Source organism: Lynx canadensis, chromosome F1, assembly GCF_007474595.2.
Source record: "Lynx canadensis isolate LIC74 chromosome F1, mLynCan4.pri.v2, whole genome shotgun sequence".
NCBI classification, from domain to species: Eukaryota; Metazoa; Chordata; class Mammalia; order Carnivora; family Felidae; genus Lynx; species Lynx canadensis.
In genome coordinates this window covers 57545925-57572105 of record NC_044319.2, presented here as the reverse complement: position 1 = coordinate 57572105, position 26181 = coordinate 57545925, and the positions used below count along the sequence as shown (strand labels likewise).

The window sequence follows — 26181 nt, the reverse complement described above, 5'->3', positions numbered from 1 at the left end:
GAAGCCGGCCGCGGCGTGGGGGACGAGGACTCGGGGCAGAAGGAACAGCGGGTACGAGATCCCGTCCGGGCCTGGCGTGCGCGAGGACATTCAGGTGCCCCGTGTGGCCGGTGTGGGACCAGCGAGGGGAAGGGGCAGAAGAGGGGTCAGAGCAGAAATGCACGGCCAGACCACATAGGGCCTCGGAGGCCACTGCGGGCTTCAAATTGTATTCTGAGCAGGGTAAAAGCAAGGGGACAGACGATGCTGAACACAGAAGAGGGGGCCAAGGGCGGGAGCGAAGAGACCTGTTCGCAGGGGGGAAGACGAGCGGTGGGTTCGGTGACCGAGAAGCTACGTCCAGGAGATGCTGGGACGGCAGAGAGCCACGGCCACAGGCCAGCAGGCCCGGCGTGTGCTCTCAGAAATAAGTCAAGGCTTGTGGTCCGAGAACCAGAGGGACGGTGCTGTAGGTACCCAATGTGGTGAAGAATGAGGGAGGATGCTTCTGGGAAGAGGAGAGAGAGCTGCATTTTGGACATGCTCAGTCTGGGAGACCATCACAACGTCGGCGTGCAGAGGCTGGGTAGACACTGGATATGTGAGTCTGTAGTTCAGAGGAGAGAGCTGGGCTAAAGGCAGAAGTGTGGGAGTTGTTAACGTGGGACGGAATGCAGGGTCACGGGCCTGAATGCGATCACCGCAACAGTGAGGCCAGCCAGAGAAGAGAACGTGTCCGAAGCCTGAACGCTGGGGCAATCTGACAGAGGTCAGGGGGAAAGGCAAGGGGACCTGAAAAGAACCAGCAAACAGCCCGAGAAGGAATAGCTGTTTGAGAGGGAGGAGGAAACCTAAAAGCGAGCGGGGAAACGTTTCAAGTGCGTGCAAGGCGGCAGAACTGTGCGAGCTGCTCCTGGAGTGAGGGCCACGTCGGTCTCGCTCACGGCCGTACCAACAGCACCCGGTACGGTGCCCAGCAGGGGCAGGGCCTCACATCTCTTAAACCGATGGCTCTGTGGCAACCCTTCATCCAACCACCCAACAGACCGTCTCCAGGCCACTTTCTTGCCACTTCTGTCCTGACCTCCTGTCAAGGGCCCTTTTACTATGTTCTCTCTAGAATCAAAATTTTCATTGCAAAGTAAAGGGAAATATTTTACACAAGGCTTCATGTACAATTAGTGATCAGGCTTTGCAACTCAAAACCATTTTCCTTCACTTTGCAATGAATCCTGGCTTAATCAGGAGAAAGTACTGGCTTTTAAAAAGGGCTTTAGGGGCGCCTGGGTGGCTCAGTCGGTTAAGCGTCCGACTTCAGCCAGGTCACGATCTCGCGGTCCGTGAGTTCGAGCCCCGCGTCAGGCTCTGGGCTGATGGCTCAGAGCCTGGAGCCCATTTCAGATTCTGCGTCTCCCTCTCTCTCTGCCCCTCCCCCGTTCATGCTCTGTCTCTCTCTGTCCCAAAAATAAATAAAAAGTTGGAAAAAAAAAATTAAAAAGGGCTTTAAATAGTGAGCCACATTCCAACGGCAGAAACCACTGCTGATCTAACTAGGACCCTGCAGGTGGACAGCCAGCATTATAGTCTGTCATGCAGAGTCTGAGCTTGTGGGTCTGTCTCTCTCAAGGTGTCAGGCTGCATGGTCAGTGCCCAAATGGTACATCATTGTTGATACGGTTAGAAATTGATGTTGTGTTTGAGTATTTAAAGTTTTAAATTCAGGGACGCCTGGGTGGCTCAGTCAGATGATCGTCCGACTTCGACTCAGGTCATGATCTCACGGTTCGTGAGTTCAAGCCCTGCATCAGGCTTTGTAGTGACAGCTCGGAGCCTGGAGCCTGCTTCGGATTCTGTGTCTCCCTCTCTCTCTGCCCCTCCCCTGCTTATGCTCTGTGTCTCTCTCTCTCTCAAAAATGAATAACATAAAAAAAAAATTAAGTTTTAAATTCAGCTGTGATCTTGGGCACACTGGTCCATGAAAAGACAGGAGACTAAAGCTGTTCTTCTCTTTTCTACTCGCACTCTTTGAAATCCTAAAACACTAATAACCTGGACAATTAAGTATTTAATTAATATCTTTTAAAGCAAGCATAATAACTCCTCCCGTTTTAAAGCAAGCGTAACAACTCTCCCTGCTCAAATGTCTATATGGTACAGAGCTTTACCCTTCCCCCTCGTCACTGCCTGTGCAGTCCCCGGGCCACCCCAGGCCGCTGCTGTATTGCTTGCCATCACAGCTAGCTGCTTACAGGCCTGCCCCTTTCAGGACTGCGCACAGACGCGGTCTTGTTCACCTTTGCGTCTTGCTCCTAGCACAGGGCTTTGTACATTCAGGATTCTAGCAGGCTTTTAGGAGGACCTAATAATAGATCAAATGGACAGCCACCGCGCTGTGTTCAGCAACCTCCACAATCAATATGTGCTGTGCGATCATGCTTGCGCTTTAGGAGAGAGCACGATTCCGCTATCTGATCAGAAGTTTGCTATGCTTTGTTCGTTGTGTGTCTGCTGTTTTCTCATGTTAGGCTTTGGGATGTAAAATTATTTGAGTCATCTATGTGACTCCAGGACACAGGCTTTTCACAGGGAAGGAAAAAAAGTGAACTAGATATTATTACTGAGTGATTTAGAAGTATTCCCAAGACATATTATTTGAAGGATAAATGGAAACTCTGATTTCCTCTTTTTAAATCCAGGGTTTTGAGTTGGGGATAATCTTTTTGTTAAAATACACACATTTTTTTTTTAATGTCAAATTTTTGCTCTTTCCAATCTGTTTTATACAATTTAAAAATTCTTATCTTGCCCATTTTTTTCTCTGTCTCTTAGGGGAAAAATACTTTACATCTGCTTTGATTTTCTTCTTCAAACTTCTGTAAAAGAGGGGCTCTGGTGAAATACCATGAAACCACTCTGGAAAATCACCGCAAAGATTAAAGAAAACAAAACAAAACAAAAACAAGTCTCCTTTCTAATTCCTAGAGGAAGCCAAACACCACAGCACCTCGGTACTGACCTGCGCACGAATTTGGATGTTATTTTGCTTATTATACCCGTTGACGTTCCCCTCCTGGCGTGCGCGAAGGCGCCCGTCTCGTGGGAAGGGGAAGCGGGTGGCCCGTTGTGTGCCGCGCTGCGTCGCTCCCGGAGCTGTTCGCCGTGGAAAGTACTGCGGCTGGAGCTCCCCCGGGGGAAGCGGGTTCGGTCTGGGGTGCTGGCACTAATACTGTGAGCAGATGGGGAAGCAGCAGGCGCTCGCTGGGTCGCCCTGAGGGGACAAATGAAGATCTATTATTCACAATAATGGCAGAGAGAGCTCTCATGCTAGAAACTACCCGAACCTTGCCATGGCTACTTCCGTTAGGCCCCATTTTCTCTGCTCATGTTAGACATCCACGCGTTAGCTGCATTTAGGGTATCACTGCACGGAGAGGGATAACATTTCAGTTTGCAACTAAACGCCTTTTATAAAAATACAGATATTAAGGATTGAGAAGCTATTGAAACAAGGATACAAATACCCTTCAGTATCAGGAATGGCAGACTGGGGCTGCTGCATGTATATTTTTTTTACTATTCTCTTAATTTCAACCGTTCAGCAACGTGGAACAAGGATTTTACCATTTATCAGAAAGCATCTGAATGGAGTCATTTCCTATTTACAAGCTAGGCCTCAGGGACAGCACGATGCTACAGGACATCACCAATACGAATAACGAACCGAACTAAAGATGTTCCTGAATTGGAGAAATCCTAGCATAGACAAATACTAGAAAAACAGGCATATCATTTTGTACCTAAAAGGGCTCTTTGAGATCATCTGTTTCCCTGACAGAGAAACAAAAAGTCTGGTTTTACTTCAAAAAGGTACCGGGCAGCAGCCAGGGTTAGCCAGAAGTCTCCATTCTCAGTCTCAAGTATTTTTGTTGTTAGATCATAAAAAATTCAATTTACCTGAATGACAAATCAGGCAGCAATACTTCAGGGATCGATTTAAAACAAGATCCTTACAGAAAATTCCTCTGATTTAAGTCATAAGCAACATTTTTGAAAACAGGTAGGAATGTGGTATGTTTATGTTACGATTCAACTTTTCCCTTTGCTACAGATACCGAATCTTCTCAGAAAGTTCTTAATGCGATGGTGCCTATCATGTATTTTTGTTTTAAATTTGAATTTTTTTTTTCATCGTTTATTTATTTTTGGGACAGAGAGAGACAGAGCATGAACGGGGGAGGGGCAGAGAGAGAGGGAGATGCAGAATCGGAAACAGGCTCCAGGCTCCGAGCCATCAGCTCAGAGCCTGACACGGGGCTCGAACTCACGGACTGCGAGATCGTGACCTGGCTGAAGTCAGACGCTTAACCGACTGCGCCACCCAGGCGCCCCTCATGTATTTTTGTTTTAATATTTACTTATTTATTTTTGAGACATACACACACACACACACACACACACACACACACACACACACACAGAGGGAGAGAGAATCCCAAGCAGGCTCCACGCTGTCAGTGCAGAGCCCGACGTAGGGCTCGAACTCACGAACCATGAGATTATGATGACCAAAATCCAGAGTCGGATGCTTAACCGACTGAGCCACCCAGGCGCCCCTGGTGCTATGTTTTGAAATGAGGTGCACCCAGCGCGTTACCCGGGCCGGTAAGCTTCAGAGCCGTCTTTGATGGTTGGCAGTGTAACTTTAACAGGGTGGCCGGAAGTGGACATAGACTTCTGGTGGCGTGGTCGAGCCGAGGGGACAGCAGAAGCCACAGCCGAGCCTGCAGAAGATATGCTACTTGCGGACATCTCCGTAAGGCTTTCGACAGAAAACAGTGGAGAAGACCATGGAAATGTAAAAAACAAGAGAAACTGCAGTTTACTAAAATTTAAGAAACAGACCTTTAAAAATCTAAGTCGACTGTACCTTTCATGACTGAGACACTTAAAAGAATTTACATTAGTGGCATCATTCGTGAATAACAAAACTGTATTCTTGCCAAAAAGGTACAGAATGAATTTACCACCACCTTCCACTGAAAAGATCTCACACACGCTTGCTCTACAAATGCGAATCTGAGAAGGCATGAAGTTCCTTTTATGATCGGAGACCTTTTCCACTTCCCAACACTCAAGAGTTTGATGTAACAGGCTGTTGTGGTTTATTGTCCCTCATCCAATAGGAATTCGCAATTACAGCAAAAATACAGTCTCCAGAAACATCATCAAAATGTTTTCAGCTCATATTATTAATCAATAGGTTAACTGTCGTAGGTCAAAGGAGCTACAGATTAGGACTTGGTATAGGAAAAGTAATACGTCAGAAATCAATCCTCAACTCCTTTTCTAGCCTGAAGGATCTTCTATCTGAGGATAATACATTTACTTTGCACGCCTTATAATAACACTTTACACGTCCGTTAATGGAGAGGAAACCAGTGGTAAGCATGCCCTGTCCAGTCCACTGAAATGACGAGGAATGGGGCTAAGAACGGAATTTTATTTGAACAGGCTCCCTGCACTTTGGTACTATATTGGCGAATAGTCCTCACAACTCACGATGAAAAGAAGCTAAATTTCTTAAATAATAAAAATAATATGATTTATCATTCTTGAAAATAAAACATGTTGAGAATTCTACGGTTCTCAATCATCAGTTAAGATGGCCACATTTCTTTAGAGGAAGAAAAAGCAGACCTTCATTATTTGGATACAACAATGGCCTGATGGGAGGGGGAAGGGTAAGAAACAAAGGTTAAAAAAAAATGAAGTCAAAGATAAAAAGGAAGCGGCACGTAGATAAGAGAACAAGACTGAAATTAAGATCACATTAGGATGATTAGTATGATGTGCTTTGTTACAGGGGAACACTTACTACCAGATTTTATCTAGCAAAGCTCGGGTAAGAGCATTTATCTCCTCTTTCCCCAAAGTAGGTTCCCATCCTTCCATTCTGGTACAGGAGGGGAGACGCCTTCGTTAGAGTGCTTGCTTGCAACCATTCTCTCTAGTGCTCCCTTTTCCTCTTGACCTGTTCGGCTCCTCTTTGGGCAAGAGCAGTCCTGCACGAGGATGACAAAGACAGCACCATGTGGCGCTGTGACAGGTACCTGCTGTCTTTTCCGTTCTGCAACGCCACGTATCGATCTGCACTCCTTTCACACACATACGTGTTCCTTCTTGCCATGCTACCTCCAGGATAGACATTGCTCTTTAAGAAGGGGAAAAAAAAAAAAGCCATCTTAAAATTGTAGCTGTAGCTGTGGAAAGTCAAAGAAATGAATTTAAGGTGCAAAGGACTTTGAAGAAAAAAAATCCATGGCAGCATTTTCATTTATCAGAACCTTACATTAATAAGCTCGATCTCACCCACTCTTCCCTCCCTCCCCCCACACCCCCCTCACCCCCTCTCTCTCAGATTGTAGGAGTGAAAGGCAAAGCCTAACAAGCTCGTATGATTTTAGCTCGTCCTCTACAGCAGCAGTGAGCAGGTGTTTGGAAGCAACAAGGAAGTTGGATTTTTATTCTTCCCTTTAAGCTGGTGGTCCGGAGAAGGGTGGGGGCAGGGGTACAGGCAGCACTATGGAACCAGGGGCAAGAGACGACTCCACGAGAAACATCACCACAAACCGGAAACCTGTGGCGGTGACAATGGCGGCCCCCTGGAAACCTGCAGGCTGCCATTCTTCACCTGCTCAGGGGACCCCCCACCCCACCCCAGTCAATGGTAATGTTAAGGGGACTAAATCTCCAGGGTCAGAGACATGCCCTGCTGCGGCCACCAACAGTGTGCGTGTGCAGGGCCTCAGGACATTCCCTCATTGCAGGTCTTAGCCAGGAGGCAAGCCGAGTCTGAGAAGTTCTGGAGAAATGAGAGGGAATAAGCAAAAAGGGACAGAATGTCCTTGTCATGCACACAAGCACTGATCTATAACCCCTGCTGTCGTGCCTGCCCAAATCCCAGCTAGTTACTAGTACTAAACTGTACAGGAATGACTTCCAAAAGGGATACATAATCTTCTGTTCAATCCTTATTCCAACAGAAAAAAATACCCTATTTCTGGCTAATCGAACTTTCACTCTTCTCTAAAATACATAACCAACTTAAAATGTGTTTAATCATAAGGGCAAGAAAGTTAACAGATACATGCTTCAACTAAGTTTGGAGGAACAAAAAAGCCTCATATAAACAAAACTGTTAAAGTGCAGATTCCAAACCCTTCAAAGGTGCAGGCTCCTGGGTGGAAGGAATTTTGTCACCATTTACATAAAAAACAAAAACTAAAAGCTATAAAAGTACGGCAGCAAAACAGACTAAGATTATGAAGAATATGTTTTTAGGTAAGACACTGTCCACATTAAGTGAAGGCAGAGAAGTCAGGTTTCACCATGGAGAGATGCATTATGAAACTAGCTTGCATTACAGTTCTTAAAAAAAAACCTTTACTTTTGATGATTTCATCATTTGGGCTGTATTGTCACAGAAGCAACCTAATTGTGCACAAATTCCTGGCCAATTGTCTCTGGCCATTTTCAGTAACACTATTTTGCTTCTCCAAGTGTGATGGGTGAACAATTTCTCCTTCAAAACTGTGCCTTCTGGATTCGGGATCTTCCCACGCCACCTCCCTTCTCTTTGCCCCTGGATGCCAGTGACACTGGGGGTAGCAGCCCCCTCCCCCCCCACCGCCGCCAGGCAAACAGCCGAGGATCATGCACAAGTTATAGAAACACAGGTTCACTGACTCCATGTGATACAGGTTCATCTGTAAAACTAACTTTTAGAACTGACTTTCCCAGTTCACATAACAAAGCTCTGACGGCTGATGAACAAGTAAGGCTCTTTTTGTTTAGGATTTGGGACTTAGAGAGAAACTACCCTTGCAGACCCCTTAACTCTCAGCTTGACAACTTCCCTAAAGGGGATATACAAATTTTTCTGCATTTCCTAAGAAACCAACCCCTGTAGACAACCCCCTGGGCTTATTTTATACTAGACCGCATGCTATATAATCACGCTATAATTTTTTATGTAAAACGTTTTATTTTATAATCATTATCTTAACCTTTCTGAGTCTCCCTGAAAGTAGTTTCTCCTTTCCCTTGTTCTTTTAAAGATGATGATGAATAGTATTTTTTACAAGACACAAAATTTTCTATTTTGTATTACTTAGCTTATGTGACGAATATCATTGAAAAACACATTTTCAAGTTTTATTGTCTTTTGATTAAAAAACAGCATAACTGGGGCGCCTGGGTGGCTCAGTCGGTTAAGCGGCCGACTTCGGCTCAGGTCACGATCTGGTGAGTTCGAGCCCCGCGTCGGGCTCTGTGCTGACAGCTCAGAGCCTGGAGCCTGTTTCAGATTCTGTGTCTCCCTCTCTCTGACCCTCCTCTGTTCATGCTCTGTCTCTCCCTGTCTCAAAAATAAATAAAACGTTAAAAAAAAAACAAAACAGCGTAACATATTTGCATCTTCAAAACTCAACATCTGGCTTCCACGTTTCTAGACTAGCCAAGAGCTTACCATTAACTGCTACGCGCAAAATTTTTGGATGGGAGTTTCTGGAAGGGAAGAATATTGTTTGTTTTTCCTGCCTATTACTGCAGAAAGAGTCCTAAGGTCTTTCACAAAGAGAAACACTCCCATCGTTTAGAGTCTGTGATGTTGTGGGTGACGAAAAATAAAAGAGATGATACAGATAACCAACAAATTTCACCAACCATTACATCTATTTAACTCTTTACCTCAGAACTTCCCCCACTGCTCTCTATAGCCTGTCAGTATCACCCTTAAGTCATACAGTAGACCAATGTTAAGTAATGCAGACTGACAAGTAAGAAATTTTACTACTGGTTTAAAAAGGTTTCTAATTCATAAACATTAAAAGTGCTGTTGGGGTGCGTGGGTGGCTCAGTCGGTTAAGCGTCCAACTCTTGGGTTTGGCTCAGGTCACGGCCTCACAGTTCGTGAGATCGAGCCCTGCATCAGACTGCACTGACAGTGTGGAGCCTGCTTGGGAGTCTCTGTCTCTCTCTCTCAAGGAAAAAAAAAAAAAAAAAAAAAAAAAAAACTTAAAAAAGTACTGCTAAACTACATGACTTACTAAATTATCTATTCATCTCATGATTTATTTTTCCATCAGAAAGCAAAAAGCCATCGGAAGGGAGGTGGGAGGGCGGATAGGGAAAACAGGGGGTGGGGATTAAGGGCACTTGTGATCAGCACCAGGTGTGGTGTGGCAATATGGAATCACTGTATTGTTCACCTGAAGTTAATATTACACTGCACGTTAACTAACTGGAATTTAAATAAAAACTTAAGAAAAAACAAAGTGAAAAGCCATGTCATGCCATTTGAGTGCATTAAATATTTTCTGTTATATTCCATTTTTTGTTTAAAAGTTTAAACACTTTTTATTTTTGAGAGACAGAGACAGAGAAAGTGCGTACGTGCATGCGTGTGAGCAGGGGAGGGGCAGAGAGAGAGGGAGACACAGAATCCGAAACCGGGGCCAGGCTCTTAGCTGTCAGCACAGAGCCCGATGTGGGGCTTGAACCCATGAATCGGGAGATCCTGACCGGAGCTGAAGTCGGACATTCAACTGACTGAGCCACCCAGGTGCCCGCCCCTATTATACTCCATTTTACAAATTAATAGAATCAAGGGTAAAAATGTTTATTTTTTCAACCAATATTTCATAATGTGACAGCACCTGGATTGTAAATGCTCAGTTCCTTCCTCCTGGACATTACCTCAAAGGAAAGGGATCAGAGCTGTGTATCTGGCTTTTGTATTTTGGGATCGGGAAACTTTGTGTGAGGAGTCAGATGACAAACATTTTATGCTTTGCGGGCCATGCCATCAATGTCACCGTAGTCTGGAAAATGCAAATTGATGGCAAAAAGGATACACTTTTTTGTTTTTCGGCCCTCAGGCAACGATTTTAAAGGTCGATTAATATCCAGTTGTTGATGAGCTTGTGGAGATACAATTACTCTAATTACTCCAGCCATCGAAATTACGCTGGTAGCGTCTATTAAAAATTTAACTGTGCATGTTCCAAGGGTACGCACATAGCCAGGAGCGTGCATTAGCGCCCAGCATTAGCACCGGGGCCCTGGATGAGGGGGTGGGAGTGAGGGGGGCGGCTTGTGCAGTCAGGGACACTGGGGAGTGGGGTGAGCCACCTGAGGTTAAAAAAACCCGGTCACCCAGAAACCAAACTTCTGAGAAGGTATTTAAGAGAAACACAGTAATGACGTTATGTATCCAAGGACAAATCCTCTGAAAAGCTGAAAACTCTAAACACCGCACGGACAGGGGAATAAACTGTGACACACGCGTCTGTCAGTACGAGGAGAGAACGTGCAGGCCCTCAAGAGACCGCAGTGGCTCCAGGTGTTCGGATGTACAAGGACCCGATGATATTTTAAGTGAGTAAATTAAAATGTAACGGATATAGTACGATCTCATTTTTATAAAAAAATAAATCCCCTACGTACACGTATATTCATTTATGTGTTCTTTAAAAAGGAAAACCTATAAAGGAATTTCTCCCAAATGATAACACTAGTCACAGTGGAAGTGGAGAATGGAAGGTAGGGTAAACTGTTAATTTTTCTTGAGACATTTCTGAACTGTTAAAACCAAACAAAATGTATTATTTTGGTTTCTTGCATTGCCAAAATTAATACAGTAAATGAAGATAAATTTAGAACCAAGGGGCTCAGAACAAAATTTCTCTATGAGAATCTTTTGGCTTGTGTTGTTTTTTTCCTTAAAGATGATAAAGAAGTGTGGCGTAAGTACCTTGAATTTAAACCAGTGTCAGAGTTGTTATGCCCTCTTTACTAAACATGCTTTGAAAAGCCACACATGCCTCAGCACCAACGATTCTGAGGAATCAGCATGTCGACACACAGGAGGAGATTATAAACAAGGGGAGAGAAGGTTTACATGGGGAAGCAACAGCCAACAATACAAGACAGCGTCCAGCTGAGAGCTCGATGACACGATATGACAATCAGAAAGACTGACGAGATCCGGAGTGCTCAGTCCCAGGACACTCGATCCAGGAGGTGGGGCTGGAAATGACCTGTACGAATGGCATTTGCATAACGTGAGGGGGGACCTTCAGACAAGAGCACCACGTGGAAACGGGAGGAAAGAGGCAGCTGAGTATATCGACGGGAAAGTAAGATCCACCCCAGTGGAATGACAGATCGCTATAGGGCGGTGGCAGAAAATAAGGGACCAGATTCTTTCTTTCTGTGCTGTGGGGTGATGACGCTTCAGAAAGTGTCCTGCAGCTGATGTTTAGGTAAGGGAAAATGATGGCTTGCCTGGGAAAACTACTTTTCTTAATGACGTCTTAAACTCTATTAGAGTTAAAAAGCATTTCCAAACAGATCAGTGGGCAGGTAAAGTGGTTACATTTATCTGTTCTGAAAATGGTTATGCACACCTATTTCAGAGTCTAGGCAGCGACAATCAAATCACATGTTTTAAAAAGATATGGTTTCAACGAACTACATGAGACAGTTGGTGCTAGGGAGTTTTAACCCCTTTGCAATTAGGGTTGTGCTGGGTTTTCTGGTATTCTACTTCATGTTTCTATTTAAAGTACTTTCTTCCCTTTTCTTCTCTTTTCCTGCTTTCCCTAGGCTAAACCAATTTTTTTTCTTCTGTTGGTTTAAAAGCTGTAAGTTCTATTTCTGTTCTTACGTTGTTTGTCCCTAAGTTCCTGAACTCATGTTTGCTCAATGCTACTGTTCCTCTTTTTTTTTTTTCCGAGAGAGAGCAAGAGAGAGAGAGCGCACAAGCTGGGGAGAGGGGTAGAAGGAGAGAGAGAATCTTAGGCCCCATGCTCAGTGTGGAGCCGGACACGGGGCTCGATCCTGGGATCACGACCGGAGCTGAAATCGAAAGCCAGGCGCCCAACCGACTGAGCCACCCAGATGCGCCCCCTCCCACGACTTTTTTTAGAACTTATTCTGATCTTATCTTTTGCTGAAAGGCGTGGGCTCCTTTTCTTTTAATCTCCACCCATTCTTACTTCCTGGGTATTGTCCACAATGTCGGTTCTGAATTTTCATTTTGTGTGTGTGTCTGTGTGCGTCTGTCACCACATACACACCTGAACCAGTTATTTCATCACTTTCAACTGCATATATTTTCCAGCGACACCGCAGATTCATTTCTCTTCCTGTCAGAGTATGGTTCTCCTCACACCACAGTGTTTCCAAACAGGTCACTATGTAACGAGGCCGCTGAGATATCTGCTGCCTAAGAACGTGCTTATCGGACTTTCACACTGAAATGACAATTTGGCTACATACAAAACTCTGGGTTCAGTGTGAGTCTCTTTTAGTTCTTAAAACATATCACTACTCTACTTGTCTTCCTGCATTCGTGCTACTGTTGAGAAATCTGATGTCAGTTTGAATTTTGTTCCTGTTAAGGTCATCTTCTACCTTATCCTGGAAACTTTCCAGAAGTTTTCACTTGGTTTTGGTGTGTGTGTTTCACACTTTAGTGAGTCCAGGAGTAGGTTTTCCTTCTGGCTTCTGTTTTTCTGAATCTTTTAATTAATTTTTATTTTTTATTTGAGACAGAGAGAGAGAGAGAGAGAGAGAGAGAGAGAGAGAGGAGGGAGAGGAGGGGCAGACAGAGAGGGAGAGAGAGAGAGAATCCCAAGCAGGCTCCACATTGTTCACACAGAGCCCGATGTGGGGCTCGATCCCATGACCATGAGATCATGACTTGAGCCGAAATCAAGAGTCAGACGCCTAACTGACTGAGTCACCCAGGTGCCCCGAAACATGTTTTTTAAAAGGATGGTTTCCAAGATTATTTTTTTCAAAAGCAATCTGACAACAAATTGCAACATGCCAGAATGTTCACTCACACTCGGGATAGTTGAAGACTTTTTCCTTTCTGGCCCCACAAGAGGGCTTGCAGTCACCTCACTTTTTGACCCAACTGTAGTGCTGCCAAGTTTCCGAGCTAAGTCCTTGTCCCACTCGTCTTTCTGTTCACTCTCCACGCTGTTAGCCTGAGGCCTCTTGGTGTATGACACGGCAGGGGGAATGGAGGGCCCAGCTGTAAACACATTAAGAAAGCACAGTTAGCCGAAGATCCTCGGACACAGTTTCTCCTGGTGAACAAAACCTCTAAGTTAAAAATATCCTTCCTTATATATTTTACACTTGGAACTAACATTAAACTGTTTGATTATAAAAGTTAGGTCAGTCCCTAAAAGGGGGATTCTATTAATCATGCAATAACAGAAATCGGTGATAACAGATGATACAAGCACATAAACACATGAGTGCGGAGTTCTCGATAAACACAAGTTTGGGCAGGACTGGTGTCTTTTCACTGGTTTGACTTCTCCCCACCATGATCACTGAAACGCCGCTGCTTCTGGTTTGCTGAGATGCTTCGCTGGACCTTCAGGTGGGCAGGGGACTGGAGGCTGCTGTTGTTCAGGTCACTGCTGGGCCGTGACCTCTGACACAAGCTTCCGCTAGATAACGACTCGCCGCCTTCAAACTATAAGGAGAAGACAGACCGCAAGGATTTTAAAAAAAAATGTTTATGCAAACAATATGCACTCCTGGTTTTCTAATCTATCCCAAGCCATAAGAAGAGTAATCAGAACCGAAAAGAAAAATCAGTTTGGACACAGAACTGTGAGCTGGCAACCAGGAAGGGAGAGAACTGGGTACAGTGGGTCTCCACGAGTCCGTGCGCCCTTCTGTTATCTTGTACAAGTGGTTTGGGATCCTTAGTTTAGTCAAAACACCAAAGACCAGTTACCACTTACTGAATGGTTATCATATAGTAGGTGTCTTGCTAAGTAGGCTCTTTCTACGTTACTTTGTGTAGTCATTACAATAAATTCAATTGTTTACTAACCTGAACTTTACAGATGGAAAACTGAGGTTAGGAGGACGAAGGGCAATCTTTGGGATTCAAACTCAGGCATAGTTGGAATTCAAACTTAGGATGAAATCTAAAATTTTAACTTCAAACATCCGCTTTTTTTTTTTCCTACCACACTTACAGAATAAAATTTGTTTTATTGACTCTGATTTAGAGACTACATCTATTTAGATAAGCACAGTAAATAGGGGGTCGATACACTAGCCCTCTCCTTGTAACCACAAGAGGTTTGTTGCCCGCAAACTTCTGACTGAGTCACTGGCATCCCAAGGGAAAATGTAAATTGATATGTAAAGTTACTAACGACAAATAGCAGAGTTATACTGATGAAAGTGGTAACAGATAACATGGAACACACAGTAAAGTACCAGAAACTGTTTTAGGAACTGTGCAAGTATTAGTTCATTTAACCCTCTCAATGACCCTCAGAAGTAGGTACTGTTATCCTCATTTCACGGAGCAGGGATCGGAAGCACAGAGAAATTAAGGAAAGTGCCCAAGTTGATAGTTAGCGGCTGTGGGGGTGGAGGAGGGGTGGGGATTCAAGCCCAGTGAACCTGGCTCCAGAGTTCAGGCTCTTACTACTTAGAGTAGCCTCATTTGTTTGTATTCGATACAATTCAAACTTCATTTTAATTCATGCACGGGCTGGGCTCTATACTTATGACGCCAGTACTTGCTTAAGAGAAAAATTAAAGATCTCAGGAGTGAAATCTCAACACATAAGTAGAAATAAGTCAAAGACTTTAGAAACAACCATTTTACTATTTCCCACTTCTTAAACTTCTCTTGATTTGCCTTCTTTGATACCGCTTCTCCAGCTGTTCGTGTCTCCACTGAGCTCCTCCCCCCACTGGAATGGCAGTACCCAGCTGGCAGGGCCAGAGAGGGACAGATGAGTTACCGCGTGCGAAGTCCTCAGAACAGCGGCTGGCACGTTAGTGCCGTGCTCCTCTGACGACAGCTCGCAAATCTATTACTGCTGCTTCTAACACTCCCTCCAACCCAGATCTTTACACCCAAGTGTCTACTGAAGAGCTCCACCCAAGAGGAATCTCAAATTCACCCACCTCAAGTTGAACAAACCTCCGTTTTCCCCCTGAAATCCACTCTTTTCGTATCCCGGCAAATACGGCTCACAAAACCAGTCACCTGTGCTACAAATCTGAGGGTCCCTCGGCCTCATTTCCAACAGGCCGCCAAGTACTGCTAATTCTACCTCTGACGTGTCAGTCTGCTGTGGGTGTCTGTAGTCCTGTCTGTTCTGGAGCGCCCCGCACCTGCCCCCGACCAGAGCAGCGGCACGCTGTAAGCACACCGCTAACTGCGACCCCCTCTAGAACGAGGGCTCCTTGCGAGCAGGACACGGCAGAGTCCGTAAACGTCAGCTGAATGTACTGCTTCGCCAACAGCTACCGTCTAATTAAAGAGAATTTCAGCCTATTCCACAAAGTGCCTCCCACAGGTATCTAATCATTAACAAGCTGTCAATGTTCTCGGCTCTGTTCTTGACTCTCAATTCATACCTTTATTTTTGCTGTGCCAAAGGACTGTTTGGTCTTATGGTTCAACCACCATCTGTACACAGTTATTCCTGACCTGAATCTATCTCCTTATTATACAGATCTCTCCTGGCCCTGAGAATTCCCCATTGCAAGGATCAGAGCCACTGGATGTTCTAGAAGGCAAAATACCACCAAACAACATTTTCCTGGGTTCCCACCTACTCAAATCACTTCAGATACGTGTTTTGTTTTAAATGCCATCCCTTCCTTCCGTCTCGTCTTCCTGCACACCCAGAATAACCATGTTCCTTTGTGCAGGGCTGTTGTTTCTGGAGACACAACCCTGGGGGCTCTCATTCTCAAAGACTAGACTGTGTGTGCCCCTCGGAGCTAAGCAAGGTACTTGGTCTGCTCTTGCATAGCAGAATCCCCCCTGGTACTTGGAAATGAAATCAGCTCATAACTTAGCATCTTGAGTTTGAACTCGAAAAATAAGAATGTTAGGGCCTTTATATTATTTTCCATACCATACAGAACAGATGTGCTAACATTATATCTTAGCTGTCACTTGTCTCAAGAAACAGTTGACATTAATCTGAAAAGGTAAAGAACTTACTTCAGGTGGTTTTCTACCTAGTAGAATATACGTAGCCATAACTTCATCATATTTCTGATTTATTAAGGCATCATTTATCTCATCTCGCGCAAAACCCATGGTGACCATGATGTCTAGAAAAAAAATGCAAATTTTCTGAAAATGGGTTTATTTTAGTAAACAAACCAACAAATGTAAGTTTGCCAACACAAGATATGAAAAATTCTGGAATTTTAAAGAGTAACATTAACTACCAAAACTTCTGTATTATTAACACACAGATACTGCATATTCAGATGCTATACAGTCACAATTTTTCATACAGAAACTATACCATGGGATCCACATTCACGTGCCTAGCCCGCTTCTCACCACCTAACACATTCCTGAGCTCCTCTGTTCAGCCAGAGACACACTAGCCATCTGTGACACACACAAAACCCCTTCTTTCTTTTTCTCTATCTGTTAACACACCATCCACCACCCATGGAGTGGTTTCTCTCATCTCCTAACAACTCCTACTTTCTGATCTGAAGGCAGGCTGATTCTTCTTTGGGAGGCTTGAATCCCGCAGTTGTTCTGAGCCGATTCCTAACACCCTAGAACACGCCTCCCTTGCCCCTCTGCTCTCAAGACAGAGAGGAGCACGGTTGAGATGAGTCAGCTGTGAGTTTCTGCTGGCTTTGGTAACGGAGACAGAGTTGCAGAGAACAGGTTGGAAGCAGAGCGCGGCTGGGTGTGGGAGGATGCACCCCGCCGAGACGCCGGAAAATAGAAAGGGAGAGCCAAAGTGTTCATCCCCTCAGCTCAAGTGCCTCCACATTTTTGGTTAAAATACATGCTACGTTTTGCTGATACTAATCAGTCTGATCAGTGCTGATACTTAAACCATTCCTCCTGTTAGGGATTTGCTGAAAGAAAAGAACGAGGTTTATCTACATTATTTTAACTTCTGTATCACTGTTGTCAAGAACTGAAATGGATTTTAAAATACATGAGGACAAACTTGAAATTGTAACGTTTGGTGAAAATTCAGGGAAAGAAAAGATGACAATGCAAGTGTTTTCCAAATAAAAACGATTTCCCATTTATGTTTGTAAACACTATCTTGGTAGAGTGCAGGTCTCTTACAGTGTAGGGACAGCACGTCTCCCAGTATCTAAATACTTACCTATCCGTTTCGTGTCATTGAAATCTGGTTCAGGCTCAGAATATGGCTTTAGTTCTTCTTCTTCATGACCGACGTTCATCCACCGATCTTTCATTATTTGCTAGGAAATAAACTTTACATTATGTTTGGCCAATCAGAACATTCCACCACTTATTTTAGCTCTATTTTTAGCTAGTGTGAAATTTTTGGGTTCACTCAGCAAGAATCATGATGTTTTCAATCTAAAGTCACTTTGCAGGTTGATCGCCAGGCCGAAAGAGGGGTGAGGCTTTGGGACGCACTTACATACCTTGTGACAGTGACAACTATCGTCACGCACACTCCCTGAATGTATGGATTCAAAATAACCTGCTGCCCATATTCCTCTAAAAGGAATATTATCTCATTTGCAAGGTTTAATCTCAGAACCCAGTGATTTCAACCTTTGCTTCATCCTATTGCATTTAAGATTAGTGAAGAGAGTATTCATTTTTCCTGGTCTTCTACCCAATGAATGCTTATACACCTGCATTTTAAAGTCACCACTTATAAAAGCGTTTGGAAAGCAGACACCATGGGGAATGGAAGACAGGGTTAGTAAGTAAAGACGGCTCAGAGAATGTGGAAGGGGAGAGTGGTCAGAATGTCAGAATGGAAGCCAGACTCAGGGATGAGCAAGGATGGGGGTGAAAACAGGGACTGGTGTGAATTAGAGTCAAAACCGGGAGAGGTGCGAATTCGAGCAGTCCCGGTTTGTTAAAAGGCAACCTCATTGGGGGCATCCTACGGAATGGGGAAGATGTTCACAAACATATATCGGAGAAGGGGTTAATATGCAGAATACATACGGGAAATCTGACAATTCAGTAACAACAAAACTGCCCAATTCAAAAATGGGCAAAGGACTTGGATAGATATTTCTCCAAAAGAATATACACCAAGAGCCAATAAGCCTATGAAAAGGTCACTAATCTAACATCAGTAAACATCAGGGAAATAAAAACCACAACGAGGTATCACCTCACTTCTGTCAGGATGGCTACTACAGAAAAAAGTGAAAGTAACAAGTGGTGGCGAGGACGTGGAGAACAGGAGCCCGTGGGTGCTGCCACTGTGCCTGCACGACGGTGTTGCTCCTTCGGCGAACAGTGTGGAGGCTCCTCAAAAGGTATCAGCAGACCTATAAATGCGATCTGGTAATCCCACCTCTGGGTTTATGCCCACAAGAACCGAGAACGGGATCTTGAGGGGTATCTGCACCCCCGTGTTCACCACAGCTTTCCTCACAACAGCCACGGTGTGAAGCAACCCGGGCGTCTGACGGATGAATGCGTAAAGAAAATGTCGTCTATACACACAACGGAATGTTACTTAGCCTTAAAACGGAAGGAAATCCGTATGCTGTAGCACGGATGAAACTTGAGGACATTTCTAAGTGAAATAGGCCAACCACAAAAGGACAGATAATCATTACATGAGGGATCTAGAGTAACCGAACTCACAGAAACTCAAATTACATCCTTGGTGATGTTCTCAAGTTTAAGATGACAATGTTAACAGACTGAAGATAATAACGAGTGGGATGAGACTTGTCACAGATCTGCAGCAAGTGAAAGATTCTGGAAGAGTAAGAGTCCATCACATGACAAGGGACTGGAAGGGAGAACATAGGCCACACGGGCAGACGCTCAAGGGCAAACGGCAGGGGTGCGTGTCTGGAGGACAGCGAGTTCAGAACGACCGGAGAGCACGGGGCGAGATGGGTGGGGAGGCAAGATGAGGGTAGAATATTAATAGGGTTTCTTTCAATCACCTAAGGGGCACGTCTGGAGGGTGTGATTTTGAAGTCTCTCTGGCCAGTGTGTGGAGAGTGAACCAGAGGGGTTCGTGACTGGAGGCCCAGAAATCAGCTAAGAGGCTTAGCAAGAATCTAGGACAGAGGTGACGCCCGTCTGAATTAAACGGAGGCAGTGGCGAGGGGAAAGGACGGATTTTCAATACTGGGCTGGTAAAAATCAAGAAAACTTTGTGACTGGATACGATGGGGAATGAGGATGTGGGACCGTTCAGAGGAAGAGAAGATGATGCCCAGGTTCCTGGTGTAGACGACGGAGTAGAGGTGGACACCACCTCCTGGGAGAGCAAATTCAGAAAGAGGAGGAGACTGGATGGGGAAAGAGGCGGCTGAGCGTTGGAGCAGAGGAGTTTGAGTGAGGTGCTGGCGGACAGATATCCAAATAGACATGTTCTGTAATGTTCTGTGAGCTCCAGAGAAGCTCAAGAGAAATCTGGGCTGAGGACAGAGATTCAGGAAGCAGCCGACACATGACGTCAGAAGCTGTGGATTCTCCAGGAATCCCAAACAGAGTCGGAAGGAGTAGACGGGGGTCCACGGCACAGCCCCACGGAACACTGGCATTTAAGGGTTCGAGAGAAAAGTGACCCGAGAAGTGAGTGGAGGAGGGAAATCTGCACAGTGTGACATGGAAGGAAAGGCAAGAGTTTTTAGTTTTTAAAAATGTTTCACTTATTTATTTTGAGAGCGAGTGAGCACATGAGCAGGGGAGGGACAGAGAGAGAGAGGAGAGGGTTCGAGAATCCCAAGCAGACTCTTCACTGTCATCACAGAGTCTGACCAGGGGCTCGATGCCATGAACCAATCGCGTGATCGTGACCTGAGCTGAAATCAAGAGCTGGACGCTCAACTGACCGAGCCACCCAGGCGCCCCAAGGCGAGTTTATCGAGGAGGACACAATGGTGTCCTGTCAAAGAAGGTGATAATAAAAAAGTAACCTGCTGTGTTTAGGAGCAAACACGAGTGGCATCCCTGAGGGAGGTTTCAGGGGAGCAGAGGGGACACTGAGAAATAAGGCACAGGCGAGGACATGCGCAGCGTAAGCGGAGCTACTTTTTACAAAGTCGGGCCGGAAAGGGAGGAACAAGAGGGATTCTAGGCAGGGACTGCGGGCTTGAAGGGTGCCTTTTTCTAAAATGGGAGACACACGTACAAAGGCTGTGAGACAAAGGTGGCAGCAGAGAGGAGGCTGGACGGGACAGAAGAGGGAGCTTTTCTGAAGGAGAGAGCTATGAGAGGCACACAGGGATCTGCTTCACTGAAGTTAGAGCCCTTGAGGATAAAGACTGGGCCTTCACTACCTTTCTCAGCACACACGCTTGGTGCTGTGTTTGGACTGGGCAATATTTTGTTTTATTTTTGATGTTTTTATTTATTTTTGAGACAGAAAGCACGAGCTGGGCAGAGAGAGAAAGAGACAGGGACCGAAGTGGGCTCTATGCTGAGAGCAGAGAGCCCGACGCGGGGCTCGACCTCACGCACCATGAGGTCGTGACCTGAGCTGAAGTCAGATGCTTAACCGACTGAGCCACCCATGCGATGCGGCCCCGGGCAATATTTTAAAATAAGGCTGCTACAGAAGCCCCGGGTACAATGACATGTTGAGAGGAGCTTAGCAACGAAGACGGCTGAGGAAGCCGCTAGAACTTCCGGGAGACAGACAACCGAGAGCTGTGCTGGGCCTGAGGACACTGAAGAAGGAAGAGCTACAGAGGTATCATTCGAAGCACCTGATGACAGAATTTGCTCTGGGAACGGGGGAAAGAAAGGCTGGAATCCAAAAGGGTTCTGAGGATTCTAAGTCAGGCGCCTGGTGGAATAAACAACACTGTATCCGTGAATTAAGTGAGAAACACAGGAGCAGTAACAGATTTGCTAGCTGGAAGATGGGCAATTAAAAGCAAAATGAAGATACTCCAAATTTCCGGATATCTCTCAATTACACTGTGCTTGCTTGGTGTTCATTTCATAACCATTGTGTGTCTGTCGTCATCAAGGAGAAAAACGTGTGTGGGCCACAACCCGCAGGCAACTTGTCTTTTACCTGGGGAAATAAGATTTGCTCCTGAAACCTGAAAGTATCTGAACACACGACAGAATTAATTATTCAAAACTGTGCTATTAGCAGTGCATATTGTGCTTATTAATAAAGGGCAAAGGGGCGACTTGTGGTGTGGGCTGGGGTTTTCAGGGAAGGAATCATAAGGAGAGAGAATGTGAAGTGACTCTGGAAACACCGGGAGAATCTGGGTTGGTGGAAGAGGCAAGGCAGAAGAATTCAGGAGGAAACAGTGAGGAAGCTCCCTTCTCTGACTCGGAACCAAGGTAACGTGGAAAAATACGGAAGAATGGGAGATAAAGTTAGTATCTTCAGATGACTGGATTTAAACATGATGTGATGGGCGATGGAGAAATGCTACATTTCACCAACATGGATGTTACACAACATTTTTTTTTTAATGTTTATTTATTTTGAGAGAGAGAGACAGAGAAAGAGAGAGAGAGAGAATGAATGAATGAATGAATGAATGAATGAATGAATCCCAAGCAGGTTCCACGCTGTCAGCACAGAGCCTGATGAGGGGCTTGAACTCAGGAACCATGAGATCATGACTTGAGCTGAAACCGCAAGTCGGATGATTAACCGACCGAGCCACCCAGGCGCTGTGAGAGGAACAATCTGAGGAGACGTAGCAGGAGCAGGAACCCCGCTGGTCCTCACACAAAGTTAGATCTGAGGCAAGGCTCATCCAGGGAAAGTGGGGGAAATCCCAGGGACATGGAGACACCAGGGCAGCGAGGAGAGAAGGAACGCGGTTTTGCCGTCCTTTTTTTCTTACTGTCGTCACTGGGGATTGCCAAGGGCCCACCCAGCACAGTCTGTCTCACAAAGGTAGTTGGATTTCAAAGCAAAATAAAAATTGTCTGAAGAAAATTTTCCTTTGGCAAAAGGAATGGAAGGTAAAGGTGGGAAAGAAAATCTGCTTAAAGGAACACGTAGAGGCATAAACTCTTAATTCTAAATGTGAAGGTCTTTTCCAAGAATAAGGCACAGGGAACAGCAAACTATGGATGTAGAAGAGGGAAGACCCACGTGCAAGAAGCTGTTCTTAGCTGTGTGAACCTCATGCCCTAAACACTTCTTCTGTGGGAACCAGGGTTTGCCCTGAGGCCAAGGCAGAAAGGCCCCCGGAAACGGAGGTGCTGCGGGCCAGGCGAGTGGTCACGTAGCCCTCGCCGTGTGGCTACAGGCGCAGTACACGGCCGCACAGCACGCTAGACCTGCCAAATAAATGAATCCACTTCAGATTTCATTTGAGATCTCGGTTTCTCTCTTTAAAAAATGCTCATTTATTTTGAGAGAGAGAGAGAGAGCTCAAGCGAGGGAGGGGGAGAGAGAGGAAGAGAGAAAATCCTAAGCAGGCTCTGCACCACTAGCACAGAGCCCGGCATGGGGCTCGATCCCAGGAACCAGGAGAGCAGGGCCTGAGTCAAAAGCAAGAGTTGGACGCCCAACTGACTGGGCCACCTGGGCATCTCTCTCTCTCCTCTCTCTCTCCTCTCTCCCCTTGAAGTAATCTCTAAGCCCAATGTGGGGCTTGAACTCATGACTCCAAGATCAAGAGTCACATCTACATGCTCTACCAACTGAGCCAGCCAGGCCCCCCCTGAGATATCTCAAAATGAGAAACAAGAGGTCAAACAAGATTCCAAACCGAACAAGAGAGAGCTTGCTCCAGCCACCACTGCCAATGGACACAGATGACTATTTGCTAGAAATTCTACCAAAATAATGGATTCAGATTAATTATCAAGAAAGAAATTAACAGTGGAAATACACAACTTATACCTTAGGTTCACATTAAAAATTTATGGACTTCAGGACTGCCAGATGGAAATTTTTCTTAAATGGTTTTAACCCCTGTAAAAGTTCACCATTTACTTCTGAATCTGTATGTAGAAATCTTTCATCTATTTATTTAAAAAAACTTTTTTTTTTTTATATTTTTGAGACAGAGAGAGACAGAGCATGAATGGGGGAGGGTCAGAGAGAGGGAGACACAGAATCCGAAACAGGCTCCAGGCTCTGAGCTGTCAGCATAGAGCCCGACACGGGGCTCAAACTCACGGACTGCGAGATCATGACCTGAGCCGAAGTCGGCCGCTTAACCGACTGAGCCACCCAGGCGCCCCTCTTTCATTTTTTTAAAAAAGGTTGTTATTATTACTAATTTTTGCTTTATTGCCTCTTGTATTGGGCAGATGCAAGCAACATTTGCAAGACTACCTTAGCAGCAGCTGAAAAGGTGTTAAAGCAAAAATAAATACTTTTTTTGAGGAGAAACATAGATGACAGAGAAAGCGCCAGAAAGAGGAGCTTTGCCTTAGGCTCAAATTTTTTGCATTATTTTGAGAGGTAACACAGTCCATTCTGGTTAAGAACTGGGAAAATTAAGAACATACACAGAGGGGATAGCAGAAAAACGTGATCAGTTTCTTTCTAATAAAAATATCTAGACACACCAATATTCCAATAAATAGGGAAAAAAGTATCATAGTGTATAATATAAAACACAAATCCTTTAAAAATCCTGTGTGATACTATCCCTCCTGTTATTAGTGCAGTGAGCAAGCTCTGACAGCATTCATACACAACTTGGAAAAATTATGCAGCCATTTAGATCTAGAAACAACTAGAGGTCAAGCAGTAATTTCATTCATTTTATTATCATGGGCGATAAATTAGGTACTTAATATATAAGGTTTTAAGAAATACTTTAATGAAGTAGCAATTATATTTGAGAAGAGGAAGATATCAGAGTTAAATTAGAAGTTTAGTAAGATAACAAGGTAATAAGATTCTTAAATTGAACTTCAATATTAACAAATTATATAGTGAAGAAAGACTAGTGTTTGCTCTAATCAGTAACTCTTGACACTCAAGTAGCACTGAAAAAAATTCATAAAGTTTCATTTGTTTTTACATATAAGAATTAACAGGGGAAATATTTCATATTAAGATGTACAAAGCTGTTACAAATCCGGTAAGGCTGATTAACCAGACTCCATTAGACTCGCGGTTCAAAGACACAGAGAGCTTCTATGTAAAAAAGCACAGTTAACCTAGTCATTAAAAATACTAAGCATTATCTCAGATGAAATAAAGATAAATTAAGGCAATTATGACAAGCCATATGACTACCATAAAGGCATCAAATGTGGGAAATTATTACATCAAATACTGAATCCAGGTGGAGAACAGATACCTTCAAATGCCTTAGGTCACATTCAATCTTGTAGCAATGATACAGAAGACCTGTCAGACTGTTTACACCCTCTGACGCACTAATTACACTCTGGAGAATATATCTAAGCATATATCCCAAAGGGAAAAAAAAGCATATCACGTTATTATTAGTAAAGACCATGGAAACAACTAACCCAAAGAGAACAACATTGCTACTGGCAAGGAAGGAGCTCACGTTTACGATAAAGAGAAGTACCTGACCCAAAACCTTTTAAGTTAAAAAAAAAAAAAAAAGAATGCAACACACCACGGAAACATTACTACCATACAAAAATTTATGTTTATACACTCAAGATTAGGGTTTTGCAAACTGTGGGGTTTTTTTTAGAGCTTAAGGATTTTTTTGCTGTACAGTCGCAACTAAAGTTGGTACGAAAAATGAAAGTGAAGACTCAAATGATTTTTGACATTATTGCTATTTCAAGGGGAGTTTCTCAAGGTTTGGTATTAGCAATCTTTTCTTTTCTTTTTTCTTTTCTTTTCTCTTCTTTCTTTCTTTTTTTTAAACGGTGTCAGGTTTCTTTGGAAAGTTATTTCCGGGAACTAGCCCACAAAGGCGGACTAGCCTTTGTACAGTGATATCTGCAACATTATGATAATTTCCAATGCAGACTCATGGTTCTGTGGCTGGAAAACTTAGTTTTGATAAGCTGGAACAGAAGGTTCCAGTCTATACTCAAATACATAGCGTTGAGACTCTGATGATCAAATGTTTTAATGCAGTAATTTGGCTTTAAAATTCAACCCAGAATTCCAATACTTTCATCTTTTGCATCTTAACGCTAATAAGGATGAATGACTTAAGTACGTGGCTACTGTAAATTAATCATCTTTAAGTGACTAAGTACATCATATCAACTGTCTAAGGGATCTGTAACATCCATAATCATTTTTGTATGTTCTTTTTGCTCTTCTCATTAGTTAAGCGGATGCCTCAACTGTGAACATTTTATTAAGTGACATTCAGGTAAACTAGGTTCCTATGATAAAAGTGGGTCATAAAGCAGGATTAAGAAAGATTCAAGTTGCCATAAAATTTTACTTATTTTTAAAATAGTCTTTATTTTTGTTAAGTAAGCTCTACACCCAACGTGGGGCTTAAACTCATGACCCCAAGATCAAGAGTCGTCATGTTCCTCTGACTGAGCCCCCTGTTGCCATAAAATTTTAGAACTGATATGAGAGTCAACAATTTTAACTTTTTTCACTATTTCACGTAACTTTCTATGAATAATGGTTAAAAATAATTTTAATGTTTTTTTTTTTTTTAATTTATTTTTGAGACAGAGACAGACAGAGCATGAGCAGGGGAGGGGCAGAGAGAGGGGGAGACACAGAATCGGCAGCAGGCTCCAGGTTCCGAGCTGTCAGCCTAGAGCCTGAAGCGGGGCTCGAACTCACATACTGTGAGATCGTGACCTGAGCTGAAGTCGGACGCTTAACCGATGGAGCCACCCAGGCGCCCCAAAAAACAATTTTAGAAAAGTAATAATATTAAAGAAGGCAGGCCTCTGTAAGAAAACACTGATAACATACTCTTTTACCCTCAAAGGAAAAAAAAACCCACAAAACTTATAGGAAGGAAGTAATCACGTTTAAACAAGTAAGTCAGTAAAAAATATCTGATATTTGATTCACTGGTATAAAGCATTTATAAAATAATTTCCCAATGGAAGTCACCATCTTTTAACTTCCATCAAAACATACTGTACCTTTTGGTGGAAAATATTTGTGGAAATAAAGTTACAAAGCCCAAAGTAACCTGAGAGCTCTGTAACACAGTGAGCTCTGACTCACCATAAAGCTGTCTCCTACCCAGCATGAAGTCTATGCCAGA

General features: G+C 44.1%; 1 protein-coding gene across 2 annotated transcripts in view; it reads right to left on the bottom strand.

The window, feature by feature from the left end:
- The window catches only part of MARK1 (microtubule affinity regulating kinase 1), a 119736-nt gene that overhangs the window by 9124 nt on the left and 84431 nt on the right, over positions 1-26181 (bottom strand). For both annotated transcript variants that reach the window (XM_030302501.1, XM_030302502.1), the window contains exons 10-16: positions 17202-17301; positions 16052-16164; positions 13384-13537; positions 12891-13084; positions 6090-6190; positions 4634-4798; positions 2996-3247 (exon numbers count right to left, since the gene is read on the bottom strand). In XM_030302501.1, the coding sequence (XP_030158361.1) occupies positions 2996-3247; positions 4634-4798; positions 6090-6190; positions 12891-13084; positions 13384-13537; positions 16052-16164; positions 17202-17301 (1079 nt within the window). The remainder of the gene's footprint in view (positions 1-2995; positions 3248-4633; positions 4799-6089; positions 6191-12890; positions 13085-13383; positions 13538-16051; positions 16165-17201; positions 17302-26181) is intronic.